This window comes from Miniopterus natalensis, chromosome 18 (assembly GCF_054644295.1).
Source record: "Miniopterus natalensis isolate mMinNat1 chromosome 18, mMinNat1.hap1, whole genome shotgun sequence".
In the NCBI taxonomy this organism is placed as follows: Eukaryota; Metazoa; Chordata; class Mammalia; order Chiroptera; family Miniopteridae; genus Miniopterus; species Miniopterus natalensis.
Window position 1 is genome coordinate 5,888,226 of NC_142098.1, and position 25,719 is coordinate 5,913,944.

At 44.6% G+C, this 25,719-nt stretch overlaps 1 protein-coding gene across 1 annotated transcript; it reads left to right on the forward strand.

Annotated features, from left to right (window-relative positions):
- The first annotated feature begins 1,010 nt into the window (after positions 1 to 1,010).
- On the forward strand, positions 1,011 to 24,918 carry HEATR3 (HEAT repeat containing 3). Its single transcript, XM_087827572.1, has 15 exons — positions 1,011 to 1,193; positions 1,289 to 1,461; positions 2,668 to 2,755; positions 4,166 to 4,278; positions 6,163 to 6,272; positions 8,005 to 8,145; positions 9,742 to 10,019; positions 13,611 to 13,701; positions 13,795 to 13,961; positions 14,217 to 14,299; positions 15,189 to 15,325; positions 18,684 to 18,772; positions 21,557 to 21,700; positions 22,501 to 22,677; positions 24,176 to 24,918. Exons 1-15 carry the CDS (start codon positions 1,056 to 1,058, stop codon positions 24,296 to 24,298), a joined length of 2,052 nt encoding a protein of 683 aa, XP_087683698.1. The 5' UTR covers positions 1,011 to 1,055; the 3' UTR covers positions 24,299 to 24,918.
- Positions 24,919 to 25,719: the final 801 nt, after the last annotated feature.

Genomic DNA, 25,719 nt, shown 5'->3' on the forward strand with positions numbered 1-25,719 from the left:
TTCCCTGTCAGGGCACATGCCCAGGTTGTGGGCTCCATCAATGACTCTCTCATCATTGATGTTTCTATCTCTCTCTCTGCCTCTCCTTTCCTCTCTGAAATCAATAAAGATATATTTAAAAAAAATAAAAATAAAAAATAAAAAGGATCTCACTGTTACAATCTTACCCAATGTCAACATCTCAGTTGAGATAACTATGAGGGAATTCAGTTTATCTTTGGACTATGAAAACTTCTGAATAGTGGATTAAATGCCAAGAGAAAGGATATTTGTTCTCTAATGTAGTGCTTATGTGCCAGTACCTGTTCTTAGCGTCTTAAACACGTTAACATACTTAATCTTGGGGGCTGAGCATTCAGCGGTGGTGCCTGGCCTTGACCAGAATCAGACCCGGGACCCTGCAGTTCGCGGACCGACACGCTAACCACTGAGCCGACCGGTCGGGCTGCAGTGGGTGCGTTTTATTGATGTCTCCCTTTCACTGATGAGGAACCTGAGGCAGGAAGATTAAGTACCTTTTTAAGGGGCTCCACTCTAAAACCTCAACTGGGCTTTGTCTGGTCAGGGGTTGTGCCAGGCACCAGGGACGCAAAATAAAATCTTGGTTAATATTTTTTGAGCACCTACTGTACGTCAGGCTTGCTGTTAGGTGCTTTACGTAATTTGATTTAAGCTTCACAATAAACTTGCAAGCTAGGTATCCTTAATCCCATTTTACTATTATGGAAATTAAAGGTTTGGCGAGGTAGGGTAACCCGATAACCGTCACCAGCGGGTGGAAGGCGCAGTCCATCACCCTTCAAGGCCCGCCCCCTCCTCCCGAGTACGTCCACGGGACTCCGCCCCTCCGCGGCCTGGCTCCGCCCACTCCCCCTCTACGCCTGCGCGCCCCGCGCCAGCCTCCACCCTCCGACGCGAGGCGCGCCTGCGCACCGCCGTCCATGTGGCCCAGGTGAGCGGCCGGGGAGCCCGCGCCTCCAGCCCGGCCGCCAGCAGGGCCGCCCACCGTCTTGCGGTTGCCCTCCCCTCTCGGTGCTCCCCCGGCGCGCGTTGCCATGGGCAAGAGCAGGACGAAGCGCTTCCGGAGACCCCAGTTCTCCCCCACCGGCGACTGTCAGGCCGAGCTGGCAGCGGCGGAGAACGGGACTGAGCCAGAGGAGGACGACGGGCCGGCGGCGGAGCTGCTAGAAAAGGTGAGACCGGGGCTCGCCCGTCCGAGAGGCGGGGCGCGGGGGGCGGGCTGCGGCCGAGCCCCGCGCGCCCGCTGACGCTGTCTCCCGTCCCGCAGCTCGAGCACCCCAGCGCCGAGGTCCGCGAGTGCGCCTGCGCGGGGCTGGCGCGGCTGGTGCAGCAGCGGCCGGCGCTCGCGGGCCTGGGCCGCCGGGACGCCGTGCGCCGCCTCGGGCCGCTGCTGCTGGACGCCAGCCTGGCGGTGAGGGAGACGGCGGCCGGCGCGCTCAGGTGAGCGGGGGGGGGCCGGCGCGGCGCCCGGCCGGCCGCTTGGCCCGTTTCGCTCTCGGTGCACCTGCCCTAGGCAGCGCGGGAGCGCCACGAGCTGCCCGGGGCCCCCATTTGCAGAAGGGGGCGTTTGAACTCAAGCTCCAGAGGCTCCCACGCTTTCCGTTGAGTCCACCTGGCCGCTTCACCCGCAGCATCCTCCCCTCAGGGCCCGGCGCACCTTGTCCCTTGTCCAAGGACCCTCCGAGAGTGCTGGGGTTCAGGGAACGCTTCCTGCATGTATGCGCCAGGTCTCCTGGGTGCAGGGGGTTTTAGCAGGCAGGGCATTGACCAGAACAGCCGAGATCCCGGCCTCCCAAAACCCATGCTGATGAGACAAACAGGAGACCAGCGAACAGGTAAAACAGATAACAGGTAGTGAGACGTGCCGTGGAGAAAACCAAGAGGATGACGCGTTGGGGGTGAGGCGTCGCTGTAGGTCGGGTGCGCTCTAGATGACAGCGCCGGTGAGAGCCCGCAGCTGCAGAGGAGGGAGGCGGCAAAGGGCTTGGCCTGGGTAAGGGATGAAAGGTTAGTGTGCCGAGCAGGGTAGGGAGATGAGGCTGGAGAGATGGACAAAGGCTTGGGGGTGCAGGGCTAGAGGACCTGTTTATTCTGAGCAGGAGTGACATGATCCAGTTTACCTTTTCAAAAGGCCACTCTGGTGGCTGTGCAGCAAATGGGCTGCAGAGGGGGCAAGAGCAGAAGTTAGTACCCTGCTTGTAGTCCTTAGAGCTCTGTCTCTATTTATTGTGTTTTGTTCCTTGACTTAACAAGCCAGGGTTACTTCAGGGAATGTCATTCTCAGTAGCCTTACCCTTACTGCCCGTGATGTCTTATTTCTAAGGCAAGGTCCCTTCATGTAAGATTAGGCTGTGATTTATTCACATTAAATAGGAAAAGTTTCTCCATTTCCCTTCCCTATAGGTACACACCTGTGTTCTGTCTCAGACAGACTTGTACCAGGACTAAGTCATTTGTTTACATCATGTAGGGCAGGGATCAGAACAGGTGGAAATCAGTGGATGGCTTCTGCAGCATCTTATCAAAATAAATAAACAGTTTTGTCTGGGAAAGCTTAAGCATGGTTAGAAATAGAAATAAACTTGAGCTTCATGGTGTTTTGTAACATGATCTGAAAGTAACACATTTTTTAAACTTCTTGTGTAGAAATCTCAGTGCCTGTGGAGGTTTTGAAGTTTGCGATGACATGGTGACTAAGGATATCATGACTCCTCTGGTGGCATTGCTCAGAGAGGTATGCAGTTTTTAAAGTATTCTGGTGGCAGTCTTTTAAACTACATGTTGCTGTAGCTTTTAGTATACAGACTTAGTGGGATTTTTTTGTGTTTTGGGTTTTTTATTTTTTAGTACTTTGGTGTTATTTTGTCTTCCCTCAGAACATCCTATGGGAATTTTATTTTCTTGGAAACACTGATCCCTCATCTTTAATAGCAGTCTCTAGTTTGTCCCCCCTACCTTTATTTCTATGCTAGTTGGAAAAGACCTTCCTAAAACTATAAACAGACTTCTTTAGACTTTAAATTTCATATGATAAAATAATTAGTATTACTCATTGCTAATGTATATACCAGGTGCTGTTTTGTGGACTGTTAAATCCTCATAGCAGTCCATTTGGCATCTGTAAAATATCTGTATTTTTTGCCTCGAACATGACATTAAGTTCCCAAATTTAATATGCCAACTTTATTGCATGATATAGTTCCAGGATTAAGTTGCTTTCTCTTTGGTGTGCCTCTGATCCACTATTCCGAATTGATGGGTAATTTTCACTCAAGGCTATATAAAGATTATCCAGTTTTGATGAGAGGCACCAGTCTTGTTCCTTTTTTAAAGCACTGGTTCTATTAGGAGTGATTTGCCCCACAGGAGACATTTGGCAAAGTCTGGAGCCATTTTTCATTGTCACAGCTTGGAGGTAGGGACTGCTACTGGCATGTGGTGGGGTAGAGACCAAGGATGCTGCTAAACATCCTACGGTGCACATGTCAGCCCCCCACAACAGAGAATCATCTGGTCCAGAATGTCAGTGTGCCGAGATGAGACGCCCTGCTTCAAGGGGTGCTGTGGGTTAAACTAGGGGGGGGCAGTACTGCAGAGCAGTTCCCAGCGTCTGCTTTGGAGCCAGAGTGCCTCCGTCTGAACCCCGGCTTCATCATCTACCATGTTACACCTCCAGCAAGCTCTGTACCTCAGTTTCCTGTTTGTAGCGGGAGACTGGGGATAATAGTTTATCTACTTCATAGGTTTGTGGTGAGGATTAAGTGACTTAATATATTAAACTGCTGAGACTGGTGCCTTGCACATAGAAGGTACTGTGCAGATGTGTTAGCTCTTATTATGTGCTGCTTTTCTTTGCCTTATTTACCATCTTTATCACATTAGATAAAATACTTTGTATTGATTTTACATTTTCATTTTGATGTGAAATGCTTTATAATTAGTTTATACATTGATTTGTGACCCTTTCTTGTCTGTATCTCTTGCCAAAGGGGAGCAGGATTGTGGGCACTGTGCTGTTTATAAGGATTTCATTGGCCTGCTGACCACTCTCATTTCTGATATTTAGTTTTTGTGATTCTTGTCATTAGTCTTTTGTTTAATTGTTCTTTTGAACCAGGGTGCTAATCATGATATTTGGTTACAGTGTAGTACTGGACTGGATTCAAATGAGATGTCTCTAGGGGAAGAAAAAGATCGGAACAGAAATTCTGTTGAGAACATAGCCAATGAGGCCGTGAACGTGCTGTGGAATATATGGTAAGATGCTTTCCAGACCCAGCCTCCGGCTACAGTGCTGCTCAGGCTGCTGAGCCTTCTGCCTAACCCCAGAAGAATCTCTTTTCTCCGTGATGCACCTGTATACCCATGATGGTGACGCTTAGTAGGCAGTCAAGTCAGGTGATCTAAGATCAGTCCTCCTTCCTCGGCTTAGCCCTTTCCCTCATCGCATCACTATGTCTTTTCATGCTTTACAGCTGTTCTCTCTAGTCGTTACTGCTGACCACAAAATGAGGAGTCCTGGCCATTGGCATGTACCATACACCCTTCCCCTCACTGCCCCTATACCTTAAGCAGCAGCTGCCCCAGCGCAGTTGCTGCTTTGGCTCGACATCTGGAATGAGACAGGGACCACAAAGTTGGGCTGGTGCTTTATTCCTTCCCCGGCATTGCCTCGTGATAGGGAAGTAGATGCCTGCGAGGAGCTCCTGTGGCCCAGTAGGAAGAGGGCCTCACTCCATCCCATGACTCTAGCAGCCGTGGGGTGGGGTGCACTTGCCCTTAGGAGTGGAAATGGCTAGAAACACAACCTGGATTTACTTTTTCTACCCCATTTTATGTTCTACATTTTTAGCAAGATTCTATCGTAGTTCCTTTTTTTCAGTCAGCAGTGATTATAACAATCTAAAAGCACAGTTATTTCTTAGAAGACAAGATTCAGTTAGATCTGAAAAGCCACCGGCACAGCAGTCCAGACTTGCCTGGGATTCATTTTAAATTGGTGTATGCATCCCACCAGCAAAACTGGAGAGCTCAGACTGAGAAAACAGCCTGCGAGCAAGCTGGCGGTACACCACGTAACCTTAACTTACCTAATTATTGAACTTGGAAATTTCCTAAACATTTCTCTGGGAAGGGCCTGAAAGCGTGATCTCCATAGTTATTTCTTTCCTGAAAGCCTTTGAGCCCTATCTTGTCATTTCCTGTTATAGCACTTCACATTTTTGGGTTTTTTTTATATATGTATATATTTTAATGCATGTATGTTTACCTCACTGACTATACCTGACTTTACTGTGGGCTCCTTGAGGGTAGGCTCATACAACGTGCAGTGACTAGATAGGAAGACAGGAATAGTTTATGTTTAGATAGAGGATTGAATTTAATAATTTAGTCAACTGTTAGCTACTAGTGTGTCGTATGTATATGTCGTGTGTATGGAGTGATGCTTTTCTCTGGAAACATGGATATAATAATTATAATTAGCTCTGTTTACCCTGTATTTAGTGTGTATGTTTATTAATAATAGTGATAACGTTAATAACATTAATTCTGATTAACAGGTGGTATAATTTTAAAAATATTTATTATAGCCGTATCTCTGTTGCAGACTGTAAATTCTCCTTGTCAAAATTTGAATAGCCATCTAGAAAGAATGAATGAAATTTAATTCTACTTTCTTAAGATTTGTGTTTTGGGGATGTTAAGTACAGAGGCCTTTTATCCTTACTTGACCTTATTGTTACTGCGGTACAGTGGAAAGAACAGTAGGCCAGACCCGAGGAGCCACCGCTAACAAAATGCTCTACAGATCGCTTCACCTTTTGGGGCCTTGGTCTCCTCATCTAAAAGAAAGTGATTTCTAAGAGCACTTCCATCTCTGACCTCCTGTAAGAAAATGGAGGTGCAGGTAAAGAGATTGGCTAAAAGGTCCTACTGCAATAGAGAAATAAAAACATAGCTGTGTTCACGTACAGGGGATATAAGTGGGCATTGGTTTCTTCATCCATGAAAGTGGTGGGCGTTGGACTCCAACTCTGGTTCTTATGTAAAGCCTGATTTATTTTTTCATGAATTTCTGTGGTTGATTTCTTAATGTTAAAATGTGACTAGTAAAACTTTTTTTTCCCCCCTTCAATTTAGTGAATGCAGTAGTAGAGCAGTATCTATATTCAACAAAGAAGGGTGTTTGGAGATTATATTAAAGTATTTAAGTAGGTTTTCCACCAATGTTGACCTGGCTATTTCAGTAGGTAAGTGAAGAAAAGATGACGATTTATTAAGTATGTGTGGCCTTATTTAAAAATTTAATCAGACATAGCATGTTTATTCAATAGGAGTGATTTTTTTCCTCACTGTATGTAAATGCATAGTTGAGTTCTGTTTGTTTTGAATCTTTTAAAATCTGTGGTCAGTTCTCCTGCTTCTCACTCAGGAAGGGAGGAAGGTGATTATTGAAGCCCATGTGGCTTCTAGTGTGTTGCCTTCTCAGAAGCCTCTCTTAATTCTTGAATTTTCATCTCCCATTTACACAGAAACTAACCCACAACTACCAGGCCTTTTTTAAAATCCTCACCCGAGGATATTTCCCCCCCCCCATTGATTTTTAGAGAGAGGGAAAGAGGAACATCGATGTGAGAGAGACACATCAGTTGGTTGCCTCCTGCATACACCCTGACCAGGTCCAGATATCAAACCTGCAACTGAGGTATGTGCCCATAACAGGGAATTGAACCCGTGATCCTTCGGTCCTCTGGCCGACGCTCTAACCACTGAGCCAAACCGACCAGGCACCTGGGCTTTTTTTGAGAGAGGAGAACAAGTGATTGAAATTACTCACAGGCCCGCTTCCCTTCCATGGGATGGGAAAGGAAAGTCTGGCAGCTTCAGCTGCCCCAGCTCCCTCCTCCTGCCCATGGGGTTAGACAGCCATTGGGGTAGGAGACAGAAACCAGAGGGTGGGTGGCTCAACAGGACTTTGGGGTAGAGCGGAGATATAATTGGTGAAAAGCATTGCTTTTCTACCCATCATACTGGCAGGCATCCTTTTATTTAACTCTGCCTTTCTCTTGGCGAGACAAAGTGTATTCCCTGTCCTGAAGTGTATTCCCCTTAATGATGTTTCTCTTGACTCTAATGTTCTCTTTTAAGAGAACAGAAAAGAAAAAAAAAGTGGAACAAATACTACTGGGGAAAATTTTAAAATCATTTTCTTAAAATGGAATCTTTGGCAGAGGGGAGATTTGTGAGTAAATGTGGATTTTTATAAGCAGTGGAACTAGGAAATTGGTAGGTGACTTTTAATCTCAGAGGATGGTTTTTATTTCAGTAAGAATTTCAGGAAAGTTCATAGCTTTTAAAAGAAAAACTTCACTTCTGTTTTTGTGCTTTTAGTGTTGTTATAGATTTATTTGTCTTGTTTTAATTGAGGGGAGGAGTTAAATGGATCATACGTCTTAGTATTTTACCCATCTCTGAATTTGCTTATACTTTTATATAAAATACATTTTTTCCTTAAAGAAATATTGCTTCACCAGAAATAACTGTAACTTTTAAAGTCGTACTGAATTTAAAGAGGCCAGAATGTCCCAAAACCTACGACTTGTTACGGGCAAACAGTACTACTCTAAGAGTGTTGTCTGTGGACTGGTGTTTGGTCCGCAAACTGTTTGCTACTTATCTGCGATGAGCAGTTTAGGATAAGCCTTTATTGATGTTTATAGTAACTCTACACTGTCATGACATTTCAGAGCCTTTATTTATAAAGGTCTATTTCTGTAAAGAATTAGAAATTAAGAAAAAATCTTTAATAACACTGACTGTTTGGTTAGTATGTGACTCATTTGCCCTGAGCATGAATATCCTACAAAAGCTATCTGTGTCCAAAGAATTCGTAAAGATGCAGTGTTTTTCAATGAGTTATTTTGTTGTAAGTTACCTGAGCAGAATTCATTGTTTCTAAATATTTCCTTTGTGTCTTCATAGCATATTGTTTGCAGACAGTAACTGAAGATAACCCAGAGCTACTGAAATCGTTCAATGCCTCAGCATTGCATGTGCTGGAATCAGCAATGCTCTCTCCTGTCAGTTCCATGGAATATATTCTATTAAAGACCCTGGTGGCAGGTAAACTTTAGCCATATGTGATAGGGTGCTTTTTAGTAACTTGTCATGGGTAGAGATAGCGGGCCAAACTGTTATTTCACCAGTCAGGGCCGTCTGTGTTTATGTCTGTTCTGAAGAAGTGGAGACTTAATTCAAGCAGTTGTGCTAGTTGGGAAGCCTTATAGAGTCTATTTGTTTTCATTGTAACAAACTACTGTTGTCTGATGTAGAAATGTTGCTGCCAGGGTCCCCTTATTAACCAGGGAAAGCAGAAGTGGACCATGGGCATCCAAGATACACCACTCACTTTATTATAAGGTCTTCACCCCCAACTCTTTCCCCCTCAGAATTTCTAAATACAAACATAAGGAATAATCTGATGATCATTGAGTAGTTGGTAATATTACAGTTTCTATTTATATTTTCCTCTTGCCCTTTGGCCTTGCAGAGATCGTTTATCTTGAGAGGTAGTTGTTTTTTTTAAGTGGTTAAATACACGTAAAATTTTTCATCTTAACCATTTTTAAGTGTACAGTTCAGTCATGTTAAATATATTCACATTGTTGTACATCCAATATCCAGAACTTCCTTCATCTTGCAAAACTGAAATTCTGTACACATTAAATAGCTCCCCAGCCCTCCCCCCCAGCCTCCTGCAGCTACCATTCTATTTTCTGTCTGTTCTAGGCACCTCATATAAGTGAAATAATGGCTTGTTTTGTTTTGTTTGTGACTGGCTTATTTCACTTAACACATTGTTTGCGGGTAGTTTTTATTGCACGCTCTACTACCAGTCAACGTAAAACGTATAAATATATTTCCCGCATACAATGCGTTAATACCCTCAGAGCTCATCCATGTTGTAGCCTGTGTCAGGATTTCCTTCTTTTTTAAGGCCAAGTAATATTCCTCCATATTTTAACAGTCACTGTTTAAACAATTAGCCTAACTACTTAATGGTAGTTCCTATTTTATTTTGATAAGCAAAAAAACAAACACCTGCTACCTAGTTTGTCCGTGAGACCTTGGAATTTTAGTACATTCCTTTCCACTCTTGGAACATAAGCTGCCTCGGAGAGCAGCTCAGGTTAAGATGAAAGAAAGCGAGGCAGCCTGGCTGGTGTGGCTCAGTGGTTGAGTGTCTACCCATGAACCTGGAGATCAGGGTTCTATTCCCAGTCAGGGCACATGCCCGGGTTGCAGCCTCGATCACCAGTAGGGGGCGTGGAGGAGGCAGCTGATTAATGACTCTCATCATTGATGTTTCTATCTTTCCCTCTTCCTTCCTCTCTCTGAAATCAATACAAACATTTTAAAAAAAGAAAGTGAGGCAACTAAATTTATTGTTTTCAAAGAAACTTGATCAGTGCCCTGAGTCTGTTGGTAGGCGGTGCGTCAGAGGAGGGTGTGTGTGCCCAGGCAGGGAAAGGATGGTGAAGGGCTGTAATAAAGGGAGCTGCCTCTGTGCACAGCTCTTTGACATTTAATAAAAGCTGAACGACAGTGGGATCAAGATTTTTGAAATTACAACTGAGCTTAAAGAATCAATCTTGTGAAAACTATATTTAACAAAATTTCACAGACAATTCCTTTGTCCTTATGCTCATTTTTTCCCAGGCACAGTTTGGAATCTAAAGGACATTATCCCATCCAAGAGTCAAGCAGAAATCATAAATGCCATCCTAAAGATCTTATCTGAGGTTTTGGAAATGGACGCTGGCAAAATGGTCATTCAAATGAAGGAGGCGGAAACGCAGAGGTTGAAAACCGCCGCAGAGACTGAGGAGGTGTTAGGGAATGCCAACGGTGATTGTGTGATGGAAGGCGACGAAATGGAAGAAAGTCCTCGTAAGAGAAGGGTCAGAAGGAAAACTTTCATTTCGGATTTACTTCCAGTAAGTCAGATTGATGCTTTCAAACATGGGTTAATACAGAGATTTTCTTTCAATAGCTATCCTAAGTTTTGTAGGAAATTGTTACAGAGGAATTCATTAGAAAGTGAATTGCAGTAAAAATCAGTCCTGTTTTCCCACAAACTCTCATTGTAACATTAGAGAGCTTTTCCCAAAGGGGAAAAAAGTCTCCTGTTTAAAGTGAAAATTTTAAACGGATGATTTCAAAGATGGGGTAGACCAAACTTTTGCAACAGTTTAGAAGCATGCAGTCATCTTCCTAGCTGCTGTGTCTCCCCAGTGCACTCACACATTGTCTCCCAGACCCTTCCAACTAAAGGAACTTTAACTTTGCTGGATTGTCCAATCCAGGAAATCCTTGTCTCTTGTTGTATATTAAGTCTTACAGAGTAGCAGGCCAGACGGTCCTATACCCGCTGCTGCTGCACAGAGGAGGTTGGGCGGTTGTGAGGATGAACAATGGCTGGTGGTTTTTGCAGACTGGGTGATGGTGGCAGGCTTATGCCTGTGGGTGTGATGTTGGGGTGAGGGTGCGCAGCCCCGGGTGCAGGAGACATTTCAGCCAAGCCGGTCAGCAGAGATGGAGCTGTCCTTAGAGAAAACATCCCCAAAGAGGAGAGCGCGTAGTCGGGAGGACAGGGACCCGCAGCTTACTGGTTTAGGTGCACAGCTTCCGTGCTCCTGCTGTGTTCCAGGAACCGGGCCAGATGCTGGCAAAAGAGAGGTGATTAAGATGTATTCCCTGTCTCCCGAGACCACTTCCATCTTGGGAGGAGCGACACGGAGTTATGATTTATTAAGGCTGCATGTGCTAGGGACAGTACTGGGGCTAGGCACAGGCTCTAGGGGAGCAGTTTGCATGGAGGAGGCAGAGGAAGGGACAGGGCTGTCAGAGAACACTCTGGACAGGACACCTGAGCCACCTTAAAGGCTGGGCTGAGACAGCCTGGTGAAAGCAGGCCAGTGTTGTTAGGGGCCTGGAGGCAGAGGCCTGGGCAGGAGGCTGCTAGAGTCATTCCACAGGACGGGGAGGAGGCCTGAGCTGGAGGAACGCCCCGAACGTCCTCTCACACTTCCTGCTTCAGACCTGACTTGGCCTTACTCGTGTCAAATGAACGGGAACTGAGGGTGGTTAAGTCAGTGTCTTAGAGTTTTCTTAAGGTTATACCCAATAATAATGCTGTAAATGAAATATACCTGAAAATAAATATAGCAGCGTACTACTTTTTGCATTCACAAAGTCTTGTAAAGCATGAATTGGTGGTGTTTAAAGAAAAAACATAGTTAGGACTGCTTTTCCAGCCCCCATGAATAGCTGTTAGGCACAAAGCATCGTGTCAGGTGCTGGGATGAATATTGCCCTTGGGTTGCTTGCAAATCATAGAGTGTCCTAAAAATCCTGGCACACCCCCTGTGGTGCAAGGGATACTTTTAGACCACAGATTTGCACCTTGTCTCACTTGTGCCTCTGCGGCAGTTGAGTAGAATTAAAATCTGTGAAGCAAGGTAGAGGTATGCGGTACACGTCCTTCTCCCCAGAGGGTGTTTATAAAGAGCCCTGGTGGCAGCTCTTAAGTTGTCACAGGAGGCGTAGGTTCTAGATCTGGGGACTCATGGTTTCCTGTCCACACGTGCACTGTCGGGGCAGGACAGGTCAGGCCTGGAGGCTGTCCTGCCACTGTCCCACTGCACTCACTCTGTCCTGACTGACGCACCAGTTTTACCCCCAAATTTCTGTCTGAGCAGAGTGGAAATTACAGGTGGGCTGTCAGGGGACCCTGAAGTACCTGGGGTGGGAGAACGACACTCCCAAGCATTTTCCCATCTCCAGCCTGGCTTCCAAGGGGCTCCTAAAGGGACCAAATGAAGACCGAGCTCCAGCTCTCCTGAGACTGGTTAAAAAGTACGGATACCTAACTGGTATTTAGAGATTTACGTTCCTAAGCATTCTTTAAAAATAAAATTTTGGTGCTTATAAAATGCAGTCTTTCCTTATAACAAAAGCTTGCTTTTCAAAGTCTTAACGTAGCTGAGTAGACTGGATGATTAACATGCTGGTCAGCCAGCCAGTGTTGAGGTGCCAGTCAGCTGCTAGGCATTGTGCCAATACGTGCCCAGAATACAAGCCTGTAGTCGGCCAGCTCCGGTCTTAAGTACCCAGCAGCTCATGCTCCTAGGAGTCCTTTAGAATCAGAACCTGTGATTTAACATAAGAAGCTATAATCACAGATATGTAAAGAAAGAAGCAACCCAGGTTGTTGTTTTCACGTAGGCAGAAGTAGAGTATTCTGTGTTCTGTTTCATCGATACCCCCACCCACTCTCCCCTCTACTACCAAACTTTTTGAAGGAAATCTCAGATGTCATAACATTTTCTCTAGATTTGCTCTTTCTGTCAGTTTGAGAACAGTAAGCAGGGAAATGTTCTGAGCAGGAGAGTTGTATAAAAAAGTGAAACTTAATTTCAGATGCTTCTCAGCCAGATCTGCATGCATTTTAAGTGGATAAGAGCCCAGCACCAGCCTGTCTCCTTGATAAATGTTTGTTTAGTTGAATACACACAGCAGATAGGAATAATTTTTACATTTGCTCTTGCCAGCAGTAAAAGGAGTACAAATACTAATCTCTTAAATTAGCAGTTTGCTGGGGGCTTTTCTAGAACATGGTTTGAAATTAAATTGTTGCACAAGGAAGTTGCTGGAGGATAATAAATAAGTGCTCTGGAAAGGAAATTGGGACTATGTCACAGGTCTCTAGTTTTTAAACTTTGACCCAGTAAATCTGAGAAATTAGATACGCAAGTAATCTGAAATATTCCACACTAGTGAAATGCTTAATAAATTATAGTGCATCCATCATTCAGACAGTAAAATACACATTATTTTTAGCTTATGCACTGTTTTGGAATATCAGTGTAGCTTTTTCACTTTTCATAGGTGACTTGCGAATTAAGGTCGTGTCGATTTATCCAACCCCTCTTAAGAATGGTAATTGATAAATTTGTGTTAATTTATATCCAGAGGGGGGGAAAAAAACCCTCTGTCTTCAGTGTTAAAGGAATGCCTTGCTGCAGCTTTCGAAGGGAGCCAGGAAGCAGGCTCCCGCTCCTTAGCCAGGCTCTGTTGGTCATGAAGAGCTTCTTAGCTCTTGTTTGTGCAGTCTTCTCCAAGGAGACCTGCAAGCATCTAGAAGCCAGTTTGCTGTGCACCAGTGCCTGGTGTCTGAAATGAACGCTCATTTTAATCTTAGTGTGCTCGGCTACTTCTTAACACATTCGGTGAAGTTTCAGGGCGACTTCAATTCACAAGTCCTGAGTATTTCTCCATTCTCGCCAGCTAGCTAAGCAGCGTGTGGAGAATAGCCACACAGGTAGGTGGGAGCCCAGGTGGCAGTGGCGCCTCCCCAGTGCCGGGAGGGGTCTGCTCCTTTGTGCTCCCTCATGACTCTTCTACCTCCTCCCCTCCCCCTGTGCTCTGTTCCCGGGGCAGAAACCGTCTGGTAGGCTTTAACTTAGGAAATTCACACAGTGATACTTTCCCAAACATTGAGAGTTGGTTGGTTGGTTTTTTCCTAGCCCACTAACAAGGAACTGAGAGAGGCCACAGCACTGCTGACGGCACAGCAGACCGCTCTGGAGATTATCGTCAACATGTGCTGCAGCGAAGGTTTGTGCCCAGTTCCCATCCTCCCCTGGGCTCAGGGCAGCTCCCCGAGGACTTGCTTACTCATTCCAGCTGTATGCTCTGCACCCTTCCCAGATCCCTCTGACGACGAGTGGGAGGAAGAGCTCTCCAGCAGTGATGAGAGTGAGGTGTTTATGGAGAGTTCCCTCGGCGAGGGCGAGGGTGGTGGGCAGCTGCTGTCTCCCCTCTGCCTCTCCCACGAGACCCACGCCGCCCTCACCAACTTTCTCATCCCCAGGAAGGTAATCGCTCTCAGTCCTGCTCCCTGTGCAGCCGGGAAAGGCCTGGGAAAGCTGCTCGATCTGTGCAGAGGAAGTGAGCTCACATTGTGGGTAACAGAAATGAAGCAGAATTCACAGTGCTCGAAGTGGGCTGGACGGTGTCGTTAGCAACCTGACCGTTTCCCTTAGAGGTGATGTGTCAGGGCTTTATAAAGGGATCCTGTATAAAATGAATTTGCTCTTTAACTTTTGCTTTACTCACTTTTTCAAATCTAGGTTTTTGAGAAAACTGCCTTTCCCAACAGCGTTGCCATGGACATGTGTTCTAGGAATCCCACCTGGAAACCTTTGGTTAGAAAGTAAGAACTTTTCTATTTTCAAAATCATTTGTCATTATATGAAAGGGTGGACTCAGTAGAAGGTGCCACTGCCCCTGGATTCACAATTCTATTCCTGTGTGTGATGTGCCGTGGAGAAACGTGTGCTTATGGGCACTGAGACCTGAGTGTGTGCATGGAGACTGAGAGTATGCACTGAGACCTGAGTGTGTGCATCGAGATCTGAGTGTGTGCATAGCAGTGAGGTTCCCAGATGCCCCGCCTGGAAACACCCTAGCTGCCCATCAGTGGCAGACTGGATAAATCTATTTTGGCATAATTTTACAGTAGAACACAGACAGCAATAAGCAGAATCTGAGCTAGAGCTGCTCCCCATGCGGGTGAAACATCAAGCAGGAAAGCAAGGTGCAAAGGAATATACACACTGTTTCAGTTTTCACAAAGTTCATAGACAGGTGGCACTAAGCTACTTTGTTTAGGGATGCACACACAGGTGGCAACCCTATGAAGAAAAGGGGAGTGGTGACCTTCAGGGGAAGGCATAGGTGGGCTGTGAGGGCTCTGGCAGCATTCCTTACCATTTGCTCTAGAAACTTTATTAAACTGGATGTGCATTGAAGTGCTTTCCTATAGGTAGGTAATATTTCACAAAAGTAATTTGAAAGGCGCTGGCATGTGCAGAAAGTTTTCTAAAGCCAGTTCTTATGACTCAGAAAAGGCCCTCGGGGGCCTTGAGGCTTGTGCAGTGTAATTTGTTATATTAACAGTTCACCTTTGGATTCTGTGCAAATTGCCACCCCCATCCTGCTTCCCGATGCTCCCAGGCAGCACCTGAAGCGCAGGGTAGCAGTTGACCCTGGACTCTGTTTGTCCAGGTAAGAGAAACAGCAATCTCCCGCTTTCCTTGCAGAATGAACACTGTGCAGTGGCGAGCCCTCATGTGTCTCCAGAGTCTCGTGTCCCTCCTGGAGGTGGAGCACCTGGGCGGAGCGCTGGCTCTCCAGGCCCTTGCGCAGCACTTGTCCACACTGCTCTTTTCTCAGCCAGGTAAATAGTTGGGCCCTGCTGTGGAAGACTGCTTGGACGGGGCGGAATCTCCAAGGGGCAGAAACTTGGAGTTTGTAGTTGTGCACTGGTTGTCAGCCAACGTGCAGCACCCTTGTCGGCGCTGCCAGTCATGCACCACAGCTGCCAGCGGTGTAGTCAGAATGTGGCAGACAGGTGGGTCTCTGGGGAATAGGTTTCTTTTTTTAATCAAAATTGTTTACATCCAGTTATGTCAGGCCAGTTAAGGCTGAATCACAGATGTCTTAAATTTAGGCCTCATAAATGTATTTGGCTAATTCTGTATTCTCTATTTTTCTTCTTAAATATAACACCACTTGATTTGCATTTGATCAGGTAGCACATGTATGTATTACAGAATTCACATTATGAGAGGGTGTCAGGGAGACAGCTGCCCTCCTGTTTCTCACACTGCCCGGTCCCTCTCCCAGAGTTCATCAGTTGCCAGTTTCTTGCGTTTGCTTCCAGAGGGATTCTTGGTATAAAAGTACATATGTGTATGTTAAGGCCAATGGTAGACCACCATCCACACAGTTCTACACCTTGCTTTTCCTAACACATGCCCGTATTCAACACCTTGGCATCGTAAGAGCTGAATCTCTAATTTTCAGGTCTCTGATACAGGTGAGTTTCATTCTTACACAGAATCCTAGACAGATACACACATAGTTAATGACCTAGCTGTAGAAGGTGTAATGCATGCTCCAACATTAGTGATGTTGTATTTTCAAATTGGGTCAGTCTATCATTTGCTCCTTTATGTGGGCTCTGAAACCATTGAGGATTCTGTTTTCCAAAACCGGGGACATGAGCAGCTCTGTGGTAATGGTGGTAGCACACATTCTGGGACACATGTTCTGTTCCATATCAGAACATTGAAACGCAGCCTGAAAGGTTCACCTGCACGTACTTGGCTGCTTGGTTACCTGTGGATGGGTCAGTACCTACATCTGGGCACGCTACAAATTCTTAGAGGCTGCACAGACTTGGTGAGAGGAAGGACGTTGCAAATCACCTCTGTTTAACTTCTTTCGACCTTCATTTAGTATCTTTGAAAATACCATGTGTGTTGACCTTTTACTGCGACTTTGTTAGAAAGCCATGGCAGTCTGAAATCCATTCCCAAATGTGGATAAAGGAAAGAAACATGAATTAAACAAAATTGCTCAAGTATTTTTCTTAATTTAGGGAAAGTGTTAACTACACATCACGTGAATCTGTAGCATAGTTTAGATTAGGGTTTTGAATCCAAAGTATTGGTTATTTTCCTGAGAATGGAGGACAGAAAAAAATTGATTCTGAGATGTGTTCTAGTTTGTATTGAGTAAGCTCTTTATAACGTGGCTTATGCAAGTCACGCATTTCTAGGGCTACACTATAACTTTAATAAAAAAATAAATATATCTTATGTTTCAGAGCCAGTGTGGTGACTTGTTGAGATTTAATATTAACAACTTCATGCCAGTTTCTGAGTGCCTATTAAGTTCGAGGTTGAGAGCTAAGCATTATTACCCGTCTTCCTGGTGCGGAAGCAGAGATCGAGGGGCTAAGGAGCTTCTTCCAGGTCATTCATTCCTCTTTTCAGCACAAGTTTCTTGAACACTTACTTCATACCATCCAGTGTTTTGGGTGTGAGGGATTTGGGCATGAGCAAGATAGGAAGGCCACTGGCATGGAGCTGGCCTTCTCATAGGAGTAAAGGTTTAGTGTCATTTCAGCTATGAAGAAAACATAAAGAGAGAATTGGCGTGAGGTGCTGCGTTAGGTGCTGTGCAAAGGCCTCTGAGGAGGTAACATTTGAGCAGAGACTGAAATGGGGAGGTCATATGACGTCAGACAGGATTGTATCCCAGGTCTGTCTGGTCCTGAAGCCATCCTGGTGTCTGTCCTATGACTCCTGCAGGCAGTCCCCACTGTTACAGGGGACTGTAATATGTCTCTGAAGGTGAGAGAGCCAGGAGCTGAGCTTTGTACAAAAACCATTTCTCAGTCTCATAGGCAGCCAAGGGGCTTCGGAACCCTTACTGGGCCCCAGGCACCACAGGGCAGATAGCCAAGGTATCTCATTGCATAACAAACCACTCGAGACTTTGTGGCTTGAAGCAACAATAATCCTGTGTTATTTCTCATGGTTTCTGCAGGTCAGGGATTTAGACAGCACTGTGGGGATGCTTGTTTCTACTCCACAGTGTCTAGGCCAGTGGCTCTTCTGCCCCCAGGGGACATTTGGAAGTGTCTGGAGGCATTTTCTGTTACGCCTGGGGAGTTGCTGCTGGTGTCTAGAGGGTAAAAGTGAGGGCTGCTGCAGCAATCCTATGTGCACAGGAGACCCCTGCCCATGGCAGAGAGTGTGACCTGGTCCAGAATGCCAGGTGTGCAGAGGTGGGGAACCCGCCCAGGCCTTCTGCTGGAATTGGGAGCCAGCATCACCTGAAGCCCTGTTCCTCACACTCTGCTAGTCAGACCACCCACAGTGACCTCTGCATGTGACCTGGGCTTCCTCACAACATGGGGGCCGGTTCCAAGGGCAAGAGTCAGGTGGAAGTCAGGTCGCCTTTTATGATGTAATCTGGCACTTTCCTAAGTCCTGTTGGTTGGAGACTTAGTCACAAAGTCCCACCCAGAGTCAAGGGGAGTCGAAATAGACTCCGTGTCTTTCCAGAAGTGGCCAGGTTCTGGAAGGTCATGCCGAACTGGGAGTACTGCTGTGGCTGGTTTTGGAAAATATAACCTACCCACCAAGTCAGTCACTTTCCCTCCCCACAGAGGGTTAGGGCACCAACTCACCTGGCTGCCCTCACCCTTCTGTGGACTGTTAGCCTGATTGTTGCTGCTGTTCTGTTTGTCCTGCCTGGGAAGAAGGGACAGTAAGAATGAGCGGGGTGGAAAGGGGAGTCCGGGTGGGCTGAGAGCTGTGGAGGCGTGGTGGCCTGGCCCTGCTCCGGCAGCAATTCTGGGCTGGGCAGTGGGTGTGGGCTGGCAGGGAAGACTCTGGTTTGGAAGATGACTCCACCCAGGTCTGCCCAGCACCGCGATGGTGATCTGTGAAAGCTGAATTCACTCCACAGAAGCCAGCTCGGGTTTATCACATGTGAAAGCGGCGCTGGGCAGCCGAGGACTGTCTAGCACGCTCCCTGTCATGATTGTTTCAGCCAGGCTTGTCTTTCAGACTCAAGTGTTTGGGCCGCAGGGGCTGTTACCAGAAGTTCGGCTTCCATCTAAAGTGCTTTTATGATAATAGTATGTATTAACCTTAACACGCTGTTTTGACTCTGTTTCCTTTTATACAAAACGACTTGTTTTGGAGAAAGGCAAATATGCATTTCACTCTGTGTTTCAGACCTCGCCAAGCACGGTGACTTCCTAGAAGCCTTAAGTAGTGCGTTGAGGGCCCTTTTGCAAACAATGGCCTCCAAGAACATTTCTCAGGTAAGATATTTCTAGTTGTTATGTGAAACTAGCCAAGAGTCTGTATTGTAGAGGTGAAATTTATCACTTCACTGTTTTTGAAGTTCTTGTTTCTATTACAGTGACCCTTGTAAAAAGAAAACAAAAGTGCTTAACGTGAAACGTAAGCTTTCCCTCTCCCACTGCTGCCACCAGCACGCAGAGGTTTTTCATTGGGAAACTTCTTACTCGACATTGGTGTTGTAAATATTTTCTCTGCATGTAGTTTGTCTTCTTAAAAATGTTTTGTTACAGACATTGTCAAGCATGCCTCCCACCCTCCACAGCGATCCATCTCACTTCTGTGGGAGGCGCCTTATTGCTGAAATTTTTTACTTTTTATTCAGGAAATTGTCAAACTTTCCTAACAGCAAAGATAGCAGTGTCTTGTTACAAGTAAAGATAATTGCGTGATGAACCTGAGTGCACGTTACCGGGTGTCAGCAAGCTGTCAGCATCCTGTATTCTTGTTTCATTTATCCCCCCTACATGGTTGTGGTTGCTTCCTGGAGTTGTTCAGTGCAAATCACATTATTTCACCCATAAATATTATGTCTGTGACAGAAAATGAACTTTTTTTAAAAAATATGTCTTTATTGATTTTCAAAGAGAGGAAGGGAGAGGGAGGGAGGGGAGAGAGATAGAAACATTGATGAGAGAGTCATTGATCAGCTTCCTCTTGCATGCCCCCAACTGAGCATGTGCCCTGACCAGGAATCGAACCTCGATCTCCTGGATCCTAGGCTGACGCTCAACCGCTGAGCCATGACAGCCGGGCAGAAAAAGAACTTTTTAAAAACATAACCACAATACCATTACCCAGGCCCTCAAATGAACAATGTTTCTTGGTTCTCAACAATGTACAGTCTGAATTCGCTCTCCCTGGCTGGTTACACCTGTCACCTGGGGCTCTCCTCGTGCCTCGAAGGTTCTGCTGGGTCCCGTTCCTCGTCCCTAGTCCTTTCCACACACTCGTTGACCTCGCTGTCCTGGTGACCTGGCCTCGCAGCTCTTGGACCTCCTTTTGCCCAGACGCCGCGACTTCCTCCCTCCCCTGGGCACTCCATGGCCGTGCCTCTAGGGCAGAGCATCCCCAACTCGGTCTTGCTCCAGTTTACTGGGAATGCCTGGTGTATTACTGTTAAATATAGTACATACTATTGGCTTCTCCTATATACTCTTTAAACATTTCTTTGTATATTTGAGAATTATTTTCAAGAACATAACTTTTGACTCTCAGTTTCTATGAAATGGGAATAATAGTGCCAGGCCTCCTGTGTGGCTGTTGGGAGGATCAGAAAACCCTCTCCTGTGGGGCTTACAGGAGTATCAAGTATTTTTATTGATTAGCCATGGTGTTCAGGCAGTCATTTACTGGGTCAGCCTGATGTTTAAAAGACATTACTCAAGGCTCAGGCTCAGTTAATAAATTATTCATATATGTTAAGATCATACATTCTCAGGTTGGCTGTGTATTGGGCTAGAGCTTCGAATTTTAGAGCTAGAAGGAGCCTGGCTCTCGAATGCTTCATAAGGAGAGGAAACGAAGGACTCGACTTCTGAGTGACAGCTCCAAGCCCGGACACAGCTGTCCTGCTTGCCTGGCCAGTGCTTTACCTGGTGGCTTTCACACATTAGGCAGCTTACATTGTGAGTCAGACCACTGATGATCGGCACACCTTTGGTCTTCCCACTGGCCTGTCCTAGTTCGGAAGGATGCCGTAGTTAGTGAAGCTTTTTCATTAGACTGCTTTCTGATTCAGAAACGAATTAGGTGATTTAGAACTGCTCGGGATTTTTTTTATTATTTTTTTAAATATATCTTTATTGATTTCAGAGAGAGAGAGGGAGAGAGAGAGATAGAAACATCAATGATGAGAGAGTCATTGATCGAGCCCTCAACCCGGGCATGTGCCCTGACCGGGAATTGAACCCGGATCACCTGGATCCTAGGTCGACGCTCAACTGCTGAGCCACGCCTGGCCAGGCAGAACTGCTCGGGATTTTTATACGTAATAACAGCCAACATTTGGTGAGTGCTGTATATGTATTTATTCCTCCTCGCAGCTCTGTGATTACTGTCGCAGCGTTGCTGACGGAGAAACAGGATTTAGTGGGCTCAGGAACTTGGGCTGGGTAGCTAGGTGGAAAGTAGTGGGGCTGAACCCAAGGCGTCGGACTCCAGCTCCCAAGCCGTTGACCCCCACACTGTGCTGCTGCTCCCAGGCAGCGGGACGTCTCACTCTCACAACACCGCATCCTCACGTGTGTTCAAATGAGCTTAAACTGGAAAGCATCACTATGTAAATCACTATGTAATTTAATGCTTTTCACCATCTTTAATAATTCACCATAAAACATCTCGGAGTGAGTTCTTACCTGTATAGATTCAGCCAATTTTTATTAAAGCTCATGATCTTACTACATTTTCAAAACACTTTATGCTCAGTGCTAAAATGAAACTGGAATCTTTTTAGTCTGTGTGCATCTGAATGAACGTTGTCTTCAAATGAAACTAATAGGAATGGTAGCCCCTTTAAATTTAGGCTTACCGTGATGATGAAATGATGACAGGTCTCATCTTAGCTCAAACGACCAGCTATATTGGGAGTGATCAGAAATATGTAACCACTTCTTTGCTAAGAACTTATGTTGTTCTCAGAACCAGGCAGCCTGTAGCCTATAGGAGAGATTCCCATCAACTGTGTCTCACGTGCTGTTGGAATTGGCTGAGTTCAGCACCATAAACACTCCTCTTCTCCACAGTGCATGACCCCGGATCAGCTGATGACACTGTGCAGAGCAGGCATTCAGAGCGGCAATGTCGGGGTGAGAGTGAACGTGGTTAGTATTTTGGGAATCACTGGCAGCGTCCTCGCCAAAGAGAATGGTACACTTGAAACTCTCAAGGTAAAATAATCTACTTCCAACCCAAAATGTTCAATAATTAGAAATGGGGGAAGAGCCACTGTAGTGTGGGGTTTTAATAAACTTCAGTGGACATCATGACAAGAAATCATATTGAGAAGTTGCTTACTGAGGGATATTAGTAAAATATATCCTATTATATAGGATATTAAATCAAGGTAGTATCTTAGAGGTTATCTAGACATGTAAATTCAGATGAGAAAACCGAGCCTCAGAGGGGTTAACAGACTGTCCGATGGTTCCCCAGAGTAAACTGAGTTCACTCTCGAACAAGTCTTTGCAGTTGAGAATGGGCTGCGCATCAGCGAGCCAGCTGTGAGAAATGGGTGGGCATCAAAAATCACAGTGAGGCAACGTGAGATGGTGTTACTTTCAATTTTTTTATTGTCTTTGAGTGTTTTTCAAATAATTTTAAAAGCAAGGTTTTTTTTGTTACAGATAATATTTCTATGCATTTTGACACCATGGGGAAAGCCTTTTTGAGAGAGACAGGGAAATTTAATAATTTCCTAAATCAATCTTTCACATACCATTTATGGATCTTAATTCATTTTATTTAGGATTATGAATTCTAATGTGTTTCATTTATCTTGCTTATATTGTACTTGGTATATTTATAAATATATGTCAAGTCTTTAGTCTTTAATCTTTTAAAAGTTTTACTTTCTCCCTGGCATTTTTATATAAAATAATATGCATAAATCACTGCCACATTTAAAGCTGGTACTTTGGAAATTGACCTGAGAGTACTGGGTGACAATGGTGCATTTTGTCCACTCCAGACCATTGGGTGCTTTCTGCTGGAGGTGGCGACCAAAGACCCTTCACTGGTGGTAGCAGGAGAGGCTCTGGACGCCCTCTTTGATGTGTTCGCAGACGGCAAAGAAGCTGAAAGGGCCTCAGTTCAAATTCATTTGTTATCTGCTCTGAAAGAATTCCAGCCAGTCTTCAAGATGAAGGTATGAGGTCGTTCCTATTAGAAATGCTTAAGCCTCAACATCCTGTGGGAAGGGGGTACATGCATTACCCCCGAGCCGCCTCTATGGTGCCTGGAGCTCCTTGGGCCAGGGCTATGAGTGCTGCTGGGCTGAGTCGGCTCAGTCACCCCAGAGAACTCAGTCACGGTGACCTGAGCCAGACGGCATCTGACAGGTCTTCATTCTGCAAGTTTACTGATGTCAGTAGTGCTCTTTATGTGTTAGCGCTATAGCCTGTGGCCTACAGAGCTCTTCAGCTCGTCAACTTGATTTTATATCATATAGTACGTTACAGGTCGATTTCATTGTCATGAGTGCTTCCCTTTGGTGCTCTGAGAAGATGGCAAACTCACAGCTGGTCTGTGTTGGCAAATGTACTGGAGGATGTCATCACTTTCATTAGCTGTTTTATTTATTGTTTCATCACAGGCATCAAAGCTAACTTTGAGTCAAAAAATAAATTTCAAAACCTGTTTTGGTGGCATGGGGGCAAGTGGAGAGACACCAGGGATTTTAAAACAGCCTTGAATCACATGCATTTAAATGTACAATTCTCTTACATAAATCTTAGTTTTTAAATTATGTCATTTTTGAAATAAAAATATCCGTAATTTGTGCTTTTAGATTTTAAATTCAACATTTGCTTTTAAATCTTTGTCAGGAGAATAGAGTTTTGATGGGAAATTATCTTGCTGTGTGTTGTTTTTCGAATATGCACATGCTTGATCTAACAAGCTTCTAACGCAGAATACAGGCCTCAGAGAGCTCTGTGCCAAGTTTTAGGTGAATAGGATTGTATGTCTAGAAATTTAAATTTTCTGAAAAATTTTTAAGGCATAAAAAATAGTTTTCTAGAAGAAAAGAAACTAGAAACCAGGCTGTGCACATTTTCTGCCATTGCTGCATCTCGAGTGGGTGTCGGTTTAGGGTCATTAACAGTGGTTTGTTTTTATTTTTTTATATATTTTTTAATTATTATATTTTTAAATCCTCACCTGAGAATATTTTTTACATTGCTTTTCAGAGAGAGTGACGGGGGGGAGAGGGAGAGAGAGAGAGAAAGAGAGAGAGAGAGATCAATGTGAGAGAGACACATAGATTGGTTGCCTCACACACAAGTGGACTGGGGCCAGGGATCGAGCCTGCAACCGAGGTGCATGCCCTTGGTTCGAACCCCGGGACCCTTCAGTACACAGGCCAACGCTCTAACTACTGAGCCGAACTGGCAAGTATATGATAACATTTTACATAATGTTATTAACCAGTGTTACCCCAATACATTTAATTAAGTTAAAAGGTGCATGATCTTACTTTATCTTTATAGCTCATACTGTATTCCTTTTACCTGGGAAGTGAAAATGTTTCACCCAGTTCTGGCAACTGTCTCATTCTGAAAGTAAATATACCGAAAATGAAGTGCTTTTTTATTTAAAGGAATTACTCATTTACGCCCAATTCTGTATGGTTTTTCTTTTGGCAGATACGAAAAGAAGGCAGAGGTAGATACAGTCCAGATCAGCTGTGTGTGCTTAACAACATAAAGATGAACTTGAGAAGGTTTGTCGCTTACCAAGACACCGTCGAGAAAAGACTGACCACTTGAATCATGGAAAGAGCAGTCCTTGCCCCAAAGGCTTCAGTGCTGAGTGTTTCCGTTGAATGTATACGTTTCTGAAAGCCATTTTCAGTGCCTGTATTTTGTGTATTAATTTGAAGTTCCTAAGAACTTCAAAACATGTGAGAAACTCTCCTTTAGGCTCGGGGATCTGGTGGCATTGCTGGTGCTCTCTAAATCGTGTTCCCAGCATGCTTCAACCCCTGGAAAAGGGGAGAGTGGAAGCACAAAGGATCCTCAGGTGGTTCTTGGGAGCAGTGAAGAAATGTCACTGAATTTTGCAAAAACAGGAAAATCTACATCATTGCTTAGATGCTCTTTTAAGTCAATATCATTTTATATTAGCTGAATTTTTAACTAAAATTTGAACACAAGCTTTATAAAAAATTTAGGTATGAAGTATATCAGTTATGTTTACCTTTTATGAAGTGAATGAATTGAGGTTTTATTCCACTAGTAGAATGTACAATGAGCTAATAAGGTCATTGTCATCCTCTATATAAAAAGATCTGATCAGTTATTGCTTTGTAACCTCACTCCTTGTTTAATTTGATATGTCATCAAAACTGGGGGAAAATATTTTTTAATAAATAACTTTTTAATTGAAAGCTTTGTGTCTTACAAAATCTTTTTTAAAAATACCAGGTAATCCTGTTCTTGAGCGTTTGCTTGCTAATGGACATTGCTTTGAATATATGAGATATTAAAAACAAGACTTACAGCAGGAATCTCCAGCATTACTCTCAATGTCCTTGAGACACTGAAAACTACAAAACATTGAGAGAAAGTACAGAAAACCTGAATGAATGGAGGAATGTACCATGTTCATGGATTGGAAGGTGACATTTCTTTCCAAGTCAATCTAAAGAATCAAGGCAATCCCAATCAAAGCCCTAGCAGGCTTTTCTGTAGAAATTGACAAGGTGACTCTAAAATTATGTGGAAAAGCAGAGGACTTAAAATATCTAAAACAACTTTTTAAAAAAGACAAAGTTGGAGGACTTACACTACCTGATTAAAAACTTACTATAAAGCTAATAGTAATTAGCTTTAGTAATTAGCTTTAGTAAATAGTAATTGAGACAGTATGGTATCCACATAAGGAAAGACAGAGAAGGTCAATGGAACAAATTGAGAGTCCAGAAATAGACCCATAATTATATGATCAGTTGATTTTCCACTAAGGTGTTAATTCTATGGAGAAATACTAGTCTTTTCAATAAATGGTGCTAGCATAACTTAGGTCTATGTGGAAAAAGACCACGTATTCGAGAGTCAGGTTTAATGAAATTTGATATTTTTGCTAATTAATCAAGCTCATTCTTCAGTGCAGCAGACTTTCTGCAAGCACATGACGGGGAAGCATACAGTAACCATTAGTACAGTTTGGTGCCAATCTTGATTCAGAC